We start from the raw sequence: 19,219 nt of genomic DNA, 5'->3' as shown, positions 1-19,219 counted from the left end.
CTCACAATGATCTTGAATTCTGCTCTAAATTGGTAAGAGTTGTTCAGTACTTAATAAAAACCAAAAGAACTGCGGATGCTGTAAATCCGAGACAAAAACAAGAAATTGCTGGATAAGCTCAGCAGGTCTGGTAGCATCTTGTGCAGAGAAATCAAAGTTAACGTTTCAGGTCAAGTGACCTTTCCTCAGAACCTGATGTTTCTCTCCACATGTGCTGCCAGACCTGCTGAGTTTATCCAACAATTTCTGTTTTTGTCACCAGTTGTTCAACATTTGCAAGGATAGACCACTTGGTTAATGCAATTTGAAAAGAAAAGCATTTCTTCAAATTGTTATTTAAGTTGCATTATTGGAACAATAATAGGGACCCATAATGCAGTTTGAATGACTTGCCACTTAGGTGTCAGCTCCCGAAGAGCTCCGAAATTAGTCTGAATTAGTAAATTAAGATAAGTTCATGATTCTTCTACCTTTACAAGTTTCCTGAGTTCATACATCATTTTGCTTATCCCGAAGAGGTGAAGTAGTATATGTTGTGACCACCAATGCTATAAATAATCAGAAATACTAATTTAAACTGCATATTCAGATTCCCCTTTACATGCTGATTCCTAATCCCAGACATTGAATGGAAACTATTGCTGTCTCATGCATTGTCATTTCTTTTGAATTTGATAAAAACATGTACAGGAAAAATAGATTGTCTGTTACAGCATTTGGAATTGTCACAGTGGTTAACAATGAACCATGTAAGCTTTACTTTTTGGCTCTAGGGAAATGGCACATATACATACTTTTTCCATAAATTATCCAATTAAAGACCAAAGACTTAATTTTTAATGAAATATGGTTGCTTGGCAAGAGACTGCCATTATTGATACATTTTCATCAGAATTGAATTCAATGCTTTTTTTTTTAGCCTGGCCTTGGCAACATTTACAATTTATACTTCCTTCCTTTTAGATACAATATTGAATGTTCTCTTCTTTGTACTTACTATAGAATGCAGTGCGCCATAATCTTAGTCTTCACAAGTGTTTTGTTCGAGTAGAAAATGTTAAAGGGGCAGTGTGGACAGTGGACGAAGTAGAATTCCAAAAACGAAGGCCACAAAAGATCAGTGGGTATGTCCACCATGTTTGATTGCTTGAAACTCCTAGCATAGCTAGCTCCCATGTAGTTTAACCTACAGCTAATGGCTGCTTGCAGGTGATGGAGGGGAGGGTGTCGCTTGGTTATATTCTTGCTATCTAGGAAATGTGGGGCATGGAAAGCAAGTGCTTTGTCACAGGGTCCTTTCCCCTTGTTTTCCAGTCTGTGTATGCCATGGTGCCCACCCTGTGTCCTTTCCATCTGCTTGCCTAGTGTTCTGCATCATATGCTTCTGCTTGCAGGCTACACATATTAACCCCACAAACCATTTGCTTATTTCATTTTTTTTTCTCCTTTCCCTTACCCAACCCTTGTGTGTGATTTTTGTTGTCTCCCAAATCCTATTACCCTTGTTTGTCTTTTCCATCGCATCTGCTTGACTGCTGCTATAATCCCAGGGTGCCATACGCACCAATTTGTCACTACATAAGTGCTTTATCAGAGTAGAGGATGAGTTTGGGTCCTTTTGGACTGTTGATGATGAAGAATTTAAACGCGGTCGCCACATTCAACGAGGCCGTCCTCGAAAATACTACCCTGATGAAAGCTTTGATGAACAGTTTGCACAGTAAGAGCTTTTGCTTGCTACTATTTTGCTTCTGCTTTGCATTGCATGGTTACCATCTATCAGATTGCCCTGAGTTAAATATGAATAACTGTTTCTGTACTGTAGTGTATGTTGTTGCATTAAATTTGACAATCCTGTTATTGACCAAGTTGCAGTATATTCAAAGTGCAGTACCTCTGTAATAAACCAGGCTCTATTTTAGAAAATCTTTCCAGTAATTGGTTAAAGGGAAGGTTCAGGTTACATCATGAAATTTTCTTCCAAACTCAGCTCATTATTAATACTGTTCCCCATTATTATTTACACAGTATGATCTCAAGATTCTAAACAACAAGAAGCCATTCTTATGAGAAGCTGTTAAGGATCCTAACAACTGAGTTTTGGGATAGAAGGAATTTAGCTTTTTGGCTTTTATGGGCAAGACAAAATAGTCATCTGAATGGCTGTTGACAAATGATCAGATCAGGGCTATGTAGATGAAGCAAGACATTAAATTATCAAAAGATATCATGAGTGCGATGTACTTCACACATTTCAACAGGTACCAAATACTCATCATGTAAAATGCTGCACAAAGCTTTCAATTTTTGTATTATTCCACTTCAAATGTGAAAAGTAACTATATTATGCAGTGTCACTTTCACCCAGTGCCAGGTTCAACAATGGTATAATTCAAACGTAGATCAAAGAGACATAGCCTTTATCCGTGTTACCCACCATAATGTACGAGGTAAAAAAAGGATTCAAATACTAAATTTACCAACTAGTCATGATGGAAATTCAACAATTCATGAAGCAGAGACTTTCCCATTACCATACATGCGCATCCATTGATCTGCACTTATACACAACTTTGTACATTAGAACTGTAAGTCTTAAAGTAAATTCTGTACAAGTTCATTAATTTCATTGCAATAAAGAGCAGATTATACACAAGAATTTCCAATCAAAGTTTTAACATATTGTGGGAAATAACATGTTTCAGCTGTTTGCCCCATGCAGCTACATATCATTCAATACATTAGTGCTTTATTTCCAGAACAGCTGGTTGGGAGAAAGGGAGAAATTGTGGAAAGATTGAATCTCGGAATAATCTGGTATTTAAAATATTCAAGTCCTAATCAAGTGTATTCCTCCAAATTGCTGCAGGATGCAGTAACATTTATTGTCAGTTACACCAGATTCTAATCCAGCTATTGCTGAAGCTGTTTAGGATAGTGGAGGACTTCACTTTGAAGGAAGACAAACTGTTAATGGAAGATCTACTATTACATTTTGTTATGTATCTGTAAGATTCCACAACACACATACTGCTGGGTGAGTAATGTGGTCACAGTAGCAGAAGGTCTAAATAAAGTAGGCAGGGGGATCTAGGATGTGGTATAAATTGATGGTGACCGAGGAATAAATTCTTATTTGAATAGATGATTAGAGTAAGATGATAACATGAACCTTCTCTTTAATAGTTTTAAATTTTTATTATGTACAATCAGTCCATTCCAGACAGTGAAAAAATACTCTGCCTCTGCACATATTTCAACTATGAACATAAAAATGTTTTGTGACCAGTCAATTACAAATGAGGCTGTTGTGATAATCTAATTGTTTCAAACTTGAAGAGAGGCTTCTTATTATCTGACCACTTTTATCTGTATTCATTTTTTTGAAGTTGTAATTCTGGCTCAGTAGTAAATTCACTGCATGATACACCAATCAGACAAAGACGGCCCTGAATCAGCTGCTTAGTCTCTACATTGCAGCTGATAATTAGGTATTGGTCTGCATACCCAATGCTGCTTAGTTTACGGTATAGTTAATTGAGGGCATGTGTATGAACATCATTGTTACCAGATGAGAGTCATTCTTCCACCTCATGCTTCTGCCATGTCTCAGGACCCTCTTCTCACTTTGTATTTTGAGGCTTCAGAACTTCTCTACTTCTAAGTACCACAACAGCTTCATGCCTGAAAAATTTCTGCACCTCCACCAAAATGCTTCCATTTTCTACTTCTTTACACAATGTTATCAAGCTTGAGCTACATCCATTATTACCTAAATTCAGGAACTCCCCCATCTTTGGCCTGACATATTTCCAAACTCCAATGCAATCCACCACTCTAGAGCTGCTAGATGCCTGGTAGATACATGCAATCTGCAATATCTGGTGAAATATCATGACTTCTAAGGGAAGAATACCATTTCTAGATATGAACAGAAGTCAGCCCCTCCAGTACAATATTCCTGGAGGTGATAGTCTGACCAGTTGCTTTGTGTGTGCATTCTCATGAAGGATGAAATATGCAGGTACCTGAGCTTTTATGGCCCAAACCTAGGGCCTAGAGATAACAACAGTTGGCAGCCTTGCCAGGAGAGGAGGATGCTGGTCCAGTCAGAAAGCGAGCATGAGTGTACCTCAAAAATGAAGTTGTTCTCAGGATATCAATGCAATTCAAAAAATAGAGACCCAACTCTGTGAGGACATTGCAGTGGAGGGATAATTTTTCTTGTCCATGCCTACAGCATTTCCTCCACACAACTCCTGTCATTGAATGACAGAGCCTCCAGTTCCAACATCCTTGCAGACTCTTGATGGGAGGTGCTTTCAAGGAGCTCAATCAGCAGGCTGGAAACTCGGCAACACGGGTGGCCAGAGCTGGGCTGCAGCTGCCGGTTGAGGACACATTGGCTGTCATTCAAAGATTCATAAATGATAAAATGGAGCTGATGATAGCACTCAGTGCCAGTGATGTGGAGCAGCCCTTGACCCCAGATGGCACCTCTTTTGGATATAGAGTACCCAAAAAGGAGTCTTCTCCTGACCGTGAAAGTGGCTCGATTGGACTTTGAGTAAGTAGCACGTCTACGGACCTTCCCACATTAACGAAATAGCACAGGAAAGGAACGTGTACGATGTGTTACCTGATGTCTTCCGCACCATTTTATAATCTATCTTTGCCATTATCTCAGGTACAAAGGACTGATAATATCCACTTGAAGATATTCTACGATATAAAATACCTGAAATTTTAAAAAACCAGCATTTTTCCGAACTGATCATGAGTAATGTCATGGAAAATTAATTTGTGCATTGTGAAAGTATATATTTCACATCTATATCAGCACACATTCCTCCAAACAAGTCAGGTTTTCTTTGATCATTGCACCTTAGCAAACTTCTAATGAAGCAATGATGATGGATAGTATTACAATAAACTAGCCTACCCAATTCCACACAATCTTAATCTTAACATCCCAATTCTAGCATTTATCTACTATTCATATTGCATTTATTTTCTGCCAGTCATCTTGCAAAACTTTACCTGCTTAATACCTGTATCTAGCAGTATACTTTCTCATTTTGTGTAACTTTTCTCATTTCACTTTTATAAGCTTGGTTAATCTAACACTCTCCTTAATCTTATTAATTTGTTTGGCAAAAGGTCAAGATAATAAAATGGGCTTCAGCATGTATCCTTTGCACTCAATAAAAAGGTGTCCAGCAGCTTTACACTCCGGGCTGTTAAGACTAAAATCATTCATCTCCAAACTTTTTTTTCTGAATAGTTGCAAAATCTAGAAACTGTACATTGTTTCTGTGAGTCATATCTTTGAACAATATCAGCAGGAATTCTTGCTAACATTACATAAGCAGCTACTTTTACTTTGAATTGTATGCATTTGGATAGAATGCCACTTTACTCCTGGCACATTACTTTGAATCAAATTATATAGAGATTAAATAGGATTATGTTTTTGTTCTCTGTCTACATCAAAGATCTACAGAGACGAATCCATTTGCTGAATGATATCCAAATAAGTTAATAAATAAATATAGTTTGCAGTTTAGTTTAAAAGATATTTAAAAGCTTTTTTTAAATATAAATTGTGCTTTAAATGGAACCACAACCATTACGGTAACTTTAAATTCAAATTAATTGGTTAAAAAATTGGCAGTGTCAGTTAAAGAGCTTCTTTCAATTTTGAGGCCATTATAAAAGTATTTTTTCTCTGTTAGAAGAATGGAACCTAATACACTAATACCTACAGTACATCAGTTACTTATCCAAAATGAATTGTGAATATTACTAACCTTTTTGTTTCCTTATACACAGCAACCCTTCTATTATAAAAAATATACAGACCAGCCTTGCATATGGATCACCTCTTAATGCTGCTTTACAGGTAAGATCAACAAATGCCTTCAGTCTGTAAAGTCCACAGTACCCATAGCCTTTGCTCCACATTGAATCTTTCACTAATTAGATATTAAAATTTAATTTCTTTAAAACTTTTTAAGTGTATAAAGCAATAAGCCCCAGGGCAAATGTGTTGTAAGCCACTAGAGAATTAGCTGGTTGTTTCACATTTTGAATATTGTGGCAAAAATTAAAAGTTCACTTATTAATATTTATCAGTGGTATCATAATTTCCACCATCTTATTTCAGAAATTTGCTAGAGGGAAAAGAACCATAAGTGTAATTACTCCAGCACAACTATTAATGACTCAATGATGGGATGCAGTGTCACATGACCCCCTATTGTTACTGGTGCTATGGAGGAAACACAAAGACAGCTTGAATTCTGCTCAGTCTCTGTTATCATTAACATAGTTTGTAGTTTCTAAAATCAGACAGTTTCATTTAGGAATTTTTGCACTTACATCTTTTTCTTCCACCACTGTGATTGATTCAGCCACTTTTGGCTATAGGTAATGTATCTTCTTCACAGTAGTGATCATTTGTGACATGAGGTGCAATTGCAGTAGGGACAGTTCATGACCTGCTACATGTTCCTTCCTCTATATTGGAACACATCACCATTGTACAAGGCTAAATGCTAACAACCCAACTAAGGCAAATGATATAAGAAAGCAAGCAAAGGAGCATTTCAAGTGGTAACTTTTTGTTGCAATTTTAAAGGATTAGCCAAACTGCTAATATTTGTAAAGAAGCGTTTATTATTGTACTGTTTTCTAAGTGTTACAATCTTGCAGCTGTCACAACTGCATTGGGGCCACGAGTGAGCTGGGGGCTCGAGTAGATCTGACTAGCTTTCAGTTTGGAGTGCTGATGCATTAATGCCCTTAGCCTATGAATCTGTAATTTGTACAGCCCAAAGGACAATCCTTAGTTTGCTTACACATTTCATCCTGTGTTGCACAGCACACATATCCACAGCATTCTTTCCCACTGGCAGGCATGACAATGCCACATGGTTGTGTGACTCATCTGTTGGGTTTCCAAAATAAACTTTTGAAATTCAAACACTGCTGCTGCCTCTAAACATGTGTGTTATAGTCAGTTACATACATTTGGGTAAGCATCACTTTTGACTACAAATGCCATCAGAAATGTACAGAATGATTCTTTGGTGTTTTGATTACCAAAGCATGTGTTGACCTCTCACATCAGAAAAATGAGAAAAAATGTTAATAGATGCCTTGAAGAACAATAGTAAATACTGTCAGCTTGCAATCTCTGGAGACATATGAAACAGCTTTAAAGCTTGTTTTATCTTGCAGAAGATATTAAAAATTGCAAGCAGTTTCGTAGCTTTTTATATATATGAGCCGTAGAGGCATAAAATAAAGCTGTTAGCAATCACCAACCTGCATGCATGTCATCTTGATATTTAACCCATGGATAATCGTAGCATTTAACATACTTGCTATATTGCCAAAGTGCAAATATATCTACAATTGGGTGCTGTCCCACTGATGCAAATAGTAAAATAGTTATGTGGTTTAAAACACTCAATAAAATATGCATATTTAATAGGCATACAAGTTGAAACTGTTGAAAAAGAAAATACTCAGTAATAAAAATGGGTTGCTGACCACAAAGTACCACATTGAAACTGGATTTAGATTTTCCAAAAAGCAATAGGCCATGTTTCAGATCATATTTGCATACATGATAAGTTCCTAATTTCTGCCTCTTCATGTTGGCTGGCACATATCTGCCTGACAGGCAAAATTCAATTCAAGATGAGACATTTCTAGAATTGGCCCTTAAATGTGTGTATAGCCTATTATTATAAATCAGTTTGAAGCCAGTGAAAAAGACAGATTTATCTGTATATAGATCCAAAAGAAAATGCAAGCCCAGGTTCATTGCATGAGAACAAGACCGTTCATCCTTTCATACTAAACGGTCAATGGTTGTGAAAGTGAAGGAAGGACTTGTGTCTAAAAAAAACCTTACTTGACCATTTTGTCAGTTTGTACTGAAGCCATGATATGGAGAATGTTGAACTGATCGCATTAGGGGATCAATCTGAATCTTGACATCCTGAGCACTGTGACATTTATTGATTTGTTGTGCATAACATAACCTCTGCATATTGTGCAGGTACATTCAAAATGGAGTGTGACCATTAATCAAGATGATACTAGAGTGAAATAATGCAGATGCTGGCCATCTGAAATCTAAGCAGGAAAGTGTTGGAAATACTCAGCTGGTCTGAAAGTCTCTGCAGAGAGGGAGAGACAGTTAATGTTACCTTTTATTGAGTAGAACTGGAACTTAAGGGCAAATTAATCTGACTTTCGTGTTGGTACTCACTTATGAGTGTTGCAACCAAAACTAAGAAATGGAAAATTTCAAAGTTTTAGTTGATTAATTTTTGCTGGGAATGCGATCATTTCAATCTTCTGCTGGAATTAGGCAAATGATGGAGAGAAATTCTGGTGAAATTCACCTCAAAGATTAGGTGGAGCTAAATTTCCAAATTGCAGTTAGCTGGTGCCAACTTTGGATTATAAAAGAGTAACTATTGTAGGAAGAATAAAATGTTGAGTTTTCAGTCTTAAGGACTGAAAATAATTTATGCGAAATGCACTGTGCTCTGAACCTTGACCTTAGTGGGGCTGTAGATCATGTATATAAATGTTTAAAGAAAAGGCAATCGCTTGACATTTCTTATGGAGGTGATTAGTTTATCTACCATTCTTGGCCTTAATCTATTACAGTAATAAGCTGCAGACAATAACCTTAAACTGCTTCTTATGTTTTCGGCAGAAACACATCAGTAATTTGAAGCTACAAATTTGTGGCAAGTGAAGGCTGGGCTGGAACAAGGGGTACTTTTTCTTCAGTTCAGTTGAAAGGAGCCAGTTGCTTAATTGTCTTTAAACACCATGATAGAGGACTACAGTGATAAGATGCAGCCATTCAATTTACAGGGAAGTCTGTCATCTCTGTTTAGACTTTCTGTAATCATATTTTGCAAATGTTAATGGCATTAAGTCTCAAAAATCAGTTTCTAAATCCTTAGTTTATGTATATGACAGTCAGATTTATGTTTGAGATAAGCTATATATTTTTGAAGTATTTTCTCTGCAATTTCCCAAAGAGATATTGATTCATATGTGACATATTTCCTTATCTATAGGTGACTAGCTAGTTCCTAACCTCACTCTTTATCAGTGAAGACAAGTTTTAATAGGTAATTCAAACATAATGGATACCTCCCACATCAAAAGTAATATTTTATTTTGCTATGGGCTTTTATTTCTGATTTGTGATTCTAACAAAAAGTGTAGACTACCAATCCAAAAATAAATTCACGAAACTTTATAAAATATGAGAGGAAAGTTAAATTATTACTCATTAATGCCTATTAATGAAAAATCTGTACATTTGAACAATGTGAAAAATATTCCTCGCAGGCATTACTCTCTTTCAAAATACTGTCTTCATGAAGGAGACGGAGTTTTCGATCTGCAACTCAAGAAGCCACCATTGCTGAGTATCTCTGTGGGTTACCACCAGGCACGGAGAGAAAAGGACATATTAGGTACAATAGCAATGCAATTAGCTACTAGACATTACAATGAACTAATGGTTATTGCAATCCGGTTCAGTTGTGAGACTGTCTGAGAATTGCTATCTGACTGAAGAAAACTTTCCAAAGCCTCTTTTAAGAACATCTATAGGATATCTCACCCATCTTTCTCATTCAGGCACTTCATTAATGCAAAAACTTAAACCCTATATTGGTGCATGGCTATTTTAATAAACTTGAGTATCACAAGCACAGTTAGCTAATGTGTTACTAGATTAGATTAGATTACTTACAGTGTGGAAACATGTCCTTCGGCCCAACAAGTCCACACAGACCCACCAAAGCGCAACCCACCCAGACCCATTCCCCTTCACCTAACACTACAGGCAATTTAGCATGGCCAATGCACCTAACCTGCACATTTTTGGATTGTGGGAGGAAACCTGAGCACCCGGAGGAAACCCACGCAGACATGGGGAGAATGCGCAAACTTCACACAGAGTCGCCTGAGGCGGGAATTGAACCTGGGTCTCTGACGCTGTGAGACAGCAGTACTAACCACTGTGCCGCCCACTAATTAGGGCCTTCGCAAAGTGAAGTGCATTGATTGTGTACGTGTAGCCACTTTTACATCCATTCTATCATGTTCCTAAATGGGAAAGACTTTTACCTATTTTCAAAAAATGTGCAACCCATAGAAAAAAATGCCTTAATGCCTGGTGCTTTGAAAATACACCTAGTAATTTCATTCTTGAGGTTGTAAAGCATCTAAAGCACTTTATAAAAATGCATTTAACATTGTGGCATAGTCACTGATACCTCTGCACAGCTCTTACATCCCTCATATCCCAGAAAAACAAATATGTTGCCAGGGAGACAATGGCATGGTGGTACTATCACTGGACTGTTAATCCAGAGACCCAGGTAATGTTCTGGGGCCCCAAGTTTGAATTCAATTTAAAAATCTGGAATTAAGTGTCTGATGATGGCAATCAATCTAATGCCAATTGTCAGGAAAAACTCATCTAGTTCACTAATGTCTTTTACGGAAGGAAATCTATCATCCTTACCTGGTCTAGCTTACATGTGAATCCAGACCCACACCTAATGTGGTTGACTCCTAACTGCCCGCTGGATAATCACGAATGGCAATAAATGCTAGCGATGCCCATATCCCATGAAAGAAAAAAAATTGGATAAACCTGGGAACACCAGTTTTGCCAAAAACAGTAATAGCATACAAACTGACAGTGATAAGTTTCATAATAGATAATGTTGCCATTGAAAAATGCCTCACAAAGAACTAATTGAATAAATTTGAACACAAGAAATATTATGGCACACAATTGCAATCAGACAAATTCCCATTCTAGTTAGGGGCATAGTTGTGTGAATTGCTGATTACACCGTTCCTCCAGAAAACTTGTTGTTGTGAGACTGTTGTCTTTGAATCTCTACACAGTCACCACATTTCTGAATCTGTTACATGGAGCTACTTATGCAGCCTTGGGTTTGCCTTTGAACAGTTGACTTACTTTCTGTACGATAGAGGAAAATTATCTGCAAGATCTAAAGAGTGAATTCATTTCATGTTATCTTTAGTATTGTGTTTAACAAATTTTATTTGGTGTGTGTTGTGTTGCTTGTTGATATGACCCCTTGTCATGTGTCTCTCTGGCTAAATGAATAACACTGTTGGCTAACCAGATGGCCAGCTTTAAGAGATACCTAAGGTTTGTACCTTTTAACTAACACACACTTGTATCAGTCTCCTTTGCTGGAATCACTGTTAGCTCTTATTTTCTGACTTGACACCTGTGTGATAACCTTGAGGTTCTGTATTATGAAGGATAGGCAGCAATGTGGAGTTGAGGCCATAATCCGATCAATCAGGATCTTACTAAATGGCCAGACAGGCTCACCGAGCCAAATGGTTCAGCTTCTCTTTCTTTTCTAACTGCTGGAGACCAACTGTGTTGTCACTGAATCCTTTCTTCACAGTGATCTGTGATCCATGTGAGTTTACATTTGCTGTAACTGTCTCTCTGAACCCTGAAGTTTCATAGCAGTAGGCTCAATATTATTAAGAGACACCCTGTGTGTCAGGCTGTATTACTGCAGTTAATATATCAGGTGCTCAACAGCAGGTGGCTAGATAAATAGTCCAGACAATATCTCTGCCATTTTTATGAAGATAATCTGGACAGTTTATATACTTGCACTCATTAGAAAACAGTCCCATTAAACACTATTGAGTTCGTTTTTGACTTGGGCTTTCCCAGTGTCCATTCTATCCACTGGCAGTCATATTTTTTTTTGTGGGGACAGTTGGAAATTGTGAACTTTACATTTCTTCATATATGCTTGTACTAGGTCAGCCTCTGTAATCTGAGTTTAGAAGCAAAAATGCTTCCATCCCAGACATTCAAGAAAGATCATCAAAAGAGTGTTGCCATGAATAATAAAGTAAGGGAACATGTCAACTTTTTCACTAGTATTAATAAACCAAGGAAAATATATTTCTATGAAGAGAGAAATTCATGCCAATTTGAGCAGTGTATTTCCAATTTTTTAAAAACTTGTTACATACCATCTGTATATATTGACACATTGATATAATTTACATGATATATCAGAGATAATGTGACAAGTGTTAGGTGGTGTCAACAGTCGTCCCATATTTGTAGCTTCACATAGTAAATCTGCTTTTCCTTTCTTCTGTTTAGTGTGATTCTTTTTGTTGTTGATAGACATCACTATGTGTTATAGTCTGTGCCTGACAGTCTCTTGTAAGTTTTGCTTTTGATAGACAAGCAGTGTAAATTCAGATAATAGGGTGATTTGTCCTTTTGGAGTTTCTTCCTGCAGGATATTTGTTTGCCATACTGTTTAATATTATGTGATTTACATAAGCCTGTGATTTGCATTTGTACAATCTTTCTTGCTACATCCTTGTGAACATTTCTTGAGATGAATACCTTACATTTCTTGCATATGACGTTTATAAACATCTATCTCTATTTCCATATGTGTGTTGTGTTGATGCTTCACAGCTATATTCATGCCTGATTTTTTTAGGTTGTGCAGATCTGCTGTCAGATACACTCAGTATTTTGTATAAAGGCATGTATTCTCTACATTGTAATATTCTGTAGCACATTTGGTACTGCCCTACTATAACTTAGAAGTTGTGTTACATACTTGTAGTTAACAAGTGCATGTTGAACATCATAGGGGAAGAAGAAGTTTGAAGAATGTGCTCAGCAATGTTTTAAAAAAATTGTGATCAAGTGTTCTGGATTTTCTGTAATTCATCCTATAATTTGCTTCATCTTGTGTTCTGAATTGTATTCTGTTGAGAGGGGCTTTATGATTTGTGTTCCGGGGAAGGCTACATGCTAGAATTATCAATGCCAGGTTGGGCTACACAAATTCAGGCTAGTACGCATGTGAGGTACGACTGTTGGATTGGGATTGATAAGGTCAGAAGTCGCACAGCATCAAGTTATAGTCCAACAGGTCTGTTTGAAATTCCACGCTTTTGAAACATAGTCAAGAAGAGGCTACAAACCCTCACCCGCGATACCACAACCGACTGTACACTTTATTTATACAAGAACATGCAAATTTGGCCATTTGGCTTCTTCAGCGTGCTCCAGCATTTAATAAGATCTTGAATGATCTGATTATAACCTTTGCTCCACATTCTCACTTGCCCTCAATATTCTTTCACCCCTTGTTTACCAAGAATCTACCCACCTCTGTCTAAAGATATTCAGAGGATATTTTACTCGTCATACCAGTTCAGTAAGTTACTAGTTACTTTATAATTGCTAAAGGTTCATTATTTAAAAGTGTATTGTAGGTTATGCATTTTTGCTCACATTAACAAAAGTTGTGTTCAATAAAATTGGACACTTTTAGTCCAGCTACTTGTGCTTTTCCAAAATACAAATAGCCATAAGTAGCAGTGAGAAGGGCATAAATCTTTTTTTAACAAAAGAGAAAACTATAATTCCATGCGTTTATTTTTCTCTGCAGTTTTAAAGAAAAGAGAATAAACCCGAATACACTGCAGTGTTCTCATTTTAATAATCTTTGAATTTCAAGTAGTTTTTATATGATCCATTGTTGAAATGGGAGATGTGCCAATTTTTAAAAGAGCAGTTTTATGAAATATAATTTAGTTAGCAGTACAGCAAAAATAGCAGTCAATCACAAAGCACCTACAATAATGATCCATTAACGCTTTTCAAGCAGCTAACGAGCCACTTTACTGGTAAAAATGACGAGATGATCATGAATCCAGTGGTAGAGTGTGAAAGCTGTTGAGGAATGACTGAACAGCAAGGTTATGAAGCCCACTTTGCAGAATGGGCATAATGGAAAATCTGGCAGTGTAACATAGTGCAAGATCTGTGCATTTTGATACATTGCCCTCTCTGGTAGGGAGGTATGCATAAAGTTGACGCAGGCTGCCATTACTGAACTAATCCTAATCAGTGTAATTTGCAAGAGAAAGATGGTGATGAGATAGGATGGAACTTTCGTCTGCATTTCATTTGCAAAAGTTAAGGAATGAAGAATGTTGACAATTCTTTCTAACTCTTAGAATTCCTACCATGTGAAAGCAGGCCACTTAGCCCACCAATTCCACACCAACTCTCTGGAAAGCATCCCACCCAGACCCACCTCCCTATCCTGTCCCTGTAACCCTGCGTTTCCCATGGCGAATCCAGCTAGCCGGCACAAATCTTGGAAGCTATAGCACGGCCAATGTATCTAACCCTCACATCTTTGGGCTGCGGGAGGAAAGAGCAAACCAAAGCAGACACAGGGAGAATGTGCAAACTCTACACAGGCTGTCACCCAAGTCTGGAATCGAACTCAGCTACCTGGTGCTGTGAGGCAGCAGCACTAACCACTGAGCCACTGTGCTGCCCTTCATGATGAATTTATTCCAAATTTGGCCAAGTGTCAATTTTGCGAAGTTTTGTGGTGGCTTTACCTCTGTGGTGCCTAGAATGTTTTCTCACGCTGTCTCCTTAAGCTTCCCTCATTACTTCTGCATCATGGCCATATGGTGCCCAGCCCACTATATTCTGAAACAAGGCATAAAAGCCAGCACTCACCACTGCAAGGATATCTGGGGACCTGTGGTACTGCCGTCATCTTTGGACCTCAGCCATGTACCCAATCAAGCGTTCGCAGTCCAGAGTTCCACTTCACAGTGCTCATAGACCGAGAGAAACTACAAACCAATGCTTCTCGGGCACAGAAATGGCATGCTGACACTCAGTTGCGCTTACATGTGCACATTTGTACATCTGTTGTAATTTAAGAACCAAGCCACACAGTTTACGTTGGCCTCATCCTACCTTTCGACCCTATTTCACTCAGATCTACTCATTCCCCAATGTCCAATGAGCATCTTCTGCATGGTTAGTATGAGATCGTAACATGCAGAAAAGTCTTCCAGTGGTTCATAATGCTCACTTCCCATTCAGCAACTACAAAATAGAACAAAAAAAACCAAACACACAGAAACTGTTTGTCTCTGGTAACAGCAATTGACTGCCCTTTGACTGTGACTGTGAATTTGTTGTAAGTTGATCAGTGATCAATGCATCCAGCTCTCAGATACTGGAGCTGGATGGCAGTTAAATCCTGTCAGGCTATTGCACTTGATATTGAACTGATGTATCATACTGAAGGTGATGCCCCTCCTGCCCAATGTCCTCATTCCCCTCCTTGGAAGACTGCTGCTGCTGCCCCACTCTTCAGCATCCATCGCATCCACTCATGTCCTGCCCCTGTTGTGCAGGGCAGACCATACTAGGCTAATCAGAATCTCAGCTTGGGAGGCTAATTGCCTGCTCCATCAATGCCCTAGTCAAAGGATAGGTTGCTTTGCATCTACCTGTGGTCTCGGTCAGGAAGTTGTGATGTAGTCTCATCAGCCTTGGTCACTGAGTACAACCCCTATCTCCCAGTTGGTCCTTGCATGCGTCCTGTCCTTGAAGTGAAGCAAGATCATAAGAGTTTTCAAATTTTCAGCATCATAGCAGCTCCCAAGTACATGATGCACATTTCTAAGATGTGGTGCTGATGATCACAGGTGCATCGCACATGGACAGAATGGAATCCTTTTCACTGGATGAACTCAGCTGTGTTATTTGTAGATCCCTCTCAAGGTAACACAGAGTTTATCAGGCTTTGCATCTGGGGGAATTCCCCATGTTGGCAAAGCACTGAATCCATCAATCGGGAAATGAGATGAAGTAGTGTATTCTGGTGCAATTCACATCACTATCAGCCTGGTCACATTTGTGGGTTAAGGATTTCAAGATCCCACTCAGGTCTTAATGGGTTCTCAGAGGGAGCTGATTATGTAAAGATTTAGTGCAGCTGTCACCTTGATTGCCAATACCCTGATGCCCCCATCCCCAACCCTTTATATTGCAGGTCCTGCTCCAGCACTTGGCACAGTTCTGTGATAGTGTGCTAGGATGTCGTCTGTCTGTGACAACACTGCATCTCATTCATCTGCAGGAAATAGCATCAAGGCTGATAGACTATGGCCTTTCTAAACTTTGTCTGCATCCTGAGAGGATCTTCAGATGTGAAGTCTTCATGTGGAGGCTATCTAGTATCTGCTAGAGTTTACTGTTGGCCTTTGGTTTGCTGGCTTATCTGTTTCTCCTCCATCTCTCTGTGACTTTGTAGAATGTCAGCAACAGCAGCAATAACCTCTGCTGAGGCTGGATGCAGTGGTCATGTTTCCAATGAAGTTGTGTAGGATTGGAAGAAACAGAACAACTGCTTAGTTAAAACAGCAATCAGCACTCATTATTCTCAAATGATAGTTTAGCATCAACCACATGGAGCACTTCAACAAGGAATGGCCCTTAGTGGACCTTTTATTCTGAATAAATGCAGGTGTCATGTTACAAAGAGACTGTAGTTGATGGATGAGTGCTGAGACTTCCTTCCAGCCCAAATCATCTGAGGAAAGACGTTATAGCATGTGAAGGCATGATGGTGAATACCTACAGATCAAGGTGAGAAGGAATCTGTTATGTGACCATGTGCAGCCTATGAGATCTCACGTTATCATTGTGAATTTTGCTCCACAAATGTCTCTTTTAAGGTCATGTGCGGTTACATGTGCTTCAGAGAATACAATCTTCAGTCTTCATTGACCAGAGACATGCTCACAATTGCTTGTGACCACCATTTGTACCCCACTCAATTGGGCAGTGTGCATTTCACATGCTAGTACTATGATTAATGATGACTTCACCCTATGCTGAGTAAGTACCTGGTTAATGAACTTTGGTACCATCCAGTATGAGTGTGGTGGCTATCATTTTCCATTTCCAGTGCGCCATTACCAGTCACATGAGCATGGTATGCAATGCTGGTGCCTCATAATTGAGAGAGTCTCGGGATCAGCCTCTGACCATCAAACGATCTCAAAGTTCCTTTCTTGCTGGTACTCCCTAGCAAACTCACTAGTTTTCCTCCACACATTTCCACCTACAACACTTTGAATTATGTCTTCAGCTCTTGCCATGACACCTTGAGACCTGAGCCTCTGATTTACTTATAGCCACCGTTATGCTGTGAAGGTCATAGTGCTTGTGATTTGTTGATAATTGTCCCTCCCACAGAAGCTCATGCTGCTTATTGCGCTGTTGTCACCCTCCATTTATTCATAGAATACCTACAATGTAGAAACAGGTCATTTGGCCCAACAAGTTCACACTGACCCTCCGAAGAGTATCCCATCCACACCCATTCCCCTACCCTATTACTCTACATTTTCCCTGACTAATGTACGTAACGTATACATCCCTGAACATTATGGGCACCTTAGCATGGCCAATTCACTTAACCTCAGACTGTAGTGATACATCACCTTCCTCAAACCTAACTATCCAAGCAGATGAGTGACTGTGTCTAAGCCCTTGGAGTGAAATTGAACAATGTGTTTTGGATTACTGTACCAGAACCCCCAATCAATGACAACCCCTCTTAACTGAGGACTATTCTCTTTAGCCTTTAAGACATGCACATTTGTTTGATGTCCAGGCATTGTGCTTGCCTTGTTCTCTGCTAGCACATGGTGCAGGTTTGGCATGAACATTAGTATGATACCATACAGCAATTGTATACATCTGCCTGGATGAATCACTGCTGATAACCATGATGAGCTGTTTGGCTTTGTGTCTGCTTCTGTAAAGCAAGGCAAGACAGAAGTACTGTCAGCCTTTGACCTCTGTCTGAGGGGACAAAGTGCAAAAAGGCAAGGCAAAACAGAGATCTGGTGAGCATCGAAGCAGGTACAAAGTGAGTGAGCTTTAAAAAAGCAAGCAAACAGCACTGGTCAAATCCATTAGTTGGGTGCCTATCCTTGCATGTAATGAGTCCTGCCAGTAGCATTACAATTAAAGGTGCCAGTGTGCTCCAAAGTGCAGCACAGAAGTGAAGTACAGAATGAAAATGCATGCAGATTGGAGATCTGCTGTGATGGTGTGGCGAGGCTGGCACATGTCTGTGGTCAATGGGTCCATGTGGTCGCTGCCCATGGACACTATCCTGAGATGTTGGTGTCCATGATGGAGGTGGAAGAGCAAGAGGCAAGGCTGAGTAACCATTCTGACTTGCTTGTTGGGAATTGTCACCATCTAGTTTCAATCCAGCGGATGGAAGAGGCATATTAAGGCAAGGTCAGGTAATAATGGGAAGTTCACAAATGCAAATAGGTCTGTCACTGCTCACTAGGGAAAATCTTGTCTCAGTGTTCAACAGTTGATTGGAAAATTGGAATTTTTGCTATCAACATCAAAAACATTCTTGCTGGCTGTCTTCCACAATTTCCCCAGCTTTCTCAATAATGCCCATGTCAGTCAGTGCCTGGGAAGATGCCACCGTCACCATTGATTCTTGAGTAAGTTTGAGCAATCTGAAAGATTACTTCCTATGCACATCTTATTCAGGCATCTAGTGGATTAGCATGGTTTGAAATTGGGGAAAAAATGACAGACTTGTGTAAGAGCAATCAGAGAATCCAACTTAAAGGGAAACTGATGTAATTACAAACCATGGTTACATATTTAATTGAAGGTAAGTAAAATTGGAGATGAGGTTAAAGTAAATGTTTTCTACACTATGATGGGGCCATATCCCTTTGCTGTATGTTATTAACTAATGGTGTCAAAGATGCCATTGATGCAAAGTAGTGAAGCAAATGAAATTCTGAACTCCCATTGGAGCATGTCAAAGATCAAGAGTTCATTGAGACTGCATTTTGTAAAAGGAGGCAGTTGCTAAGTTCAATGGTACATTCTCGAGTAAAGGAACTCTCGTCACTGCATATTATGAAATGTAGAAATCAATCATTGATGCCTAGAGAGCAATTAAATCCATGTCAAGCTTTTTAGCAAAAGCAGTAAATTGACATGAAAGGTCTTTGAGACCATAACTATGAAAATGGAAGAGAGAGCAAGAGTTACAAATCATCGTGAACTCCACCAGATTTGAGGGGGATCAAAGCCATGACGGCCAAGTTCAGATTTTCCAAGCCCAAAATGTAATTGCTAGCTTTCCTATTGTAACCATCAACAATTAATATGTCCACATTTTCTGCCTGGCCTGGTGTGCTTTTCCAGCACGACAATTTTCAACTCTAATCTCCAGCATCTCAGTCC

The 19,219-nt window shown here is 38.9% G+C and overlaps 1 protein-coding gene across 21 annotated transcripts in view; it reads left to right on the top strand.

The window, feature by feature from the left end:
* foxp1b (forkhead box P1b) overlaps window positions 1-19,219 on the top strand; it is a 478,263-nt gene that overhangs the window by 433,573 nt on the left and 25,471 nt on the right. For 14 of the 21 annotated variants that reach the window (XM_072582560.1, XM_072582559.1, XM_072582556.1 and 11 more), the window contains 2 exons: window positions 1,551-1,720; window positions 5,833-5,902. In XM_072582560.1, the coding sequence (XP_072438661.1) occupies window positions 1,551-1,720; window positions 5,833-5,902 (240 nt within the window). Of the gene's footprint in view, window positions 1-1,002; window positions 1,125-1,550; window positions 1,721-5,832; window positions 5,903-19,219 lie in introns of those variants that run through there. The other 7 variants (XM_072582565.1, XM_072582568.1, XM_072582570.1 and 4 more) reach the window with 3 other exon arrangements.

Source organism: Chiloscyllium punctatum, chromosome 12, assembly GCF_047496795.1.
Source record: "Chiloscyllium punctatum isolate Juve2018m chromosome 12, sChiPun1.3, whole genome shotgun sequence".
Taxonomy (NCBI): Eukaryota; Metazoa; Chordata; class Chondrichthyes; order Orectolobiformes; family Hemiscylliidae; genus Chiloscyllium; species Chiloscyllium punctatum.
Note: the sequence above shows the minus strand (reverse complement) of the source record. Positions and strands in the feature narration are given on the sequence as shown.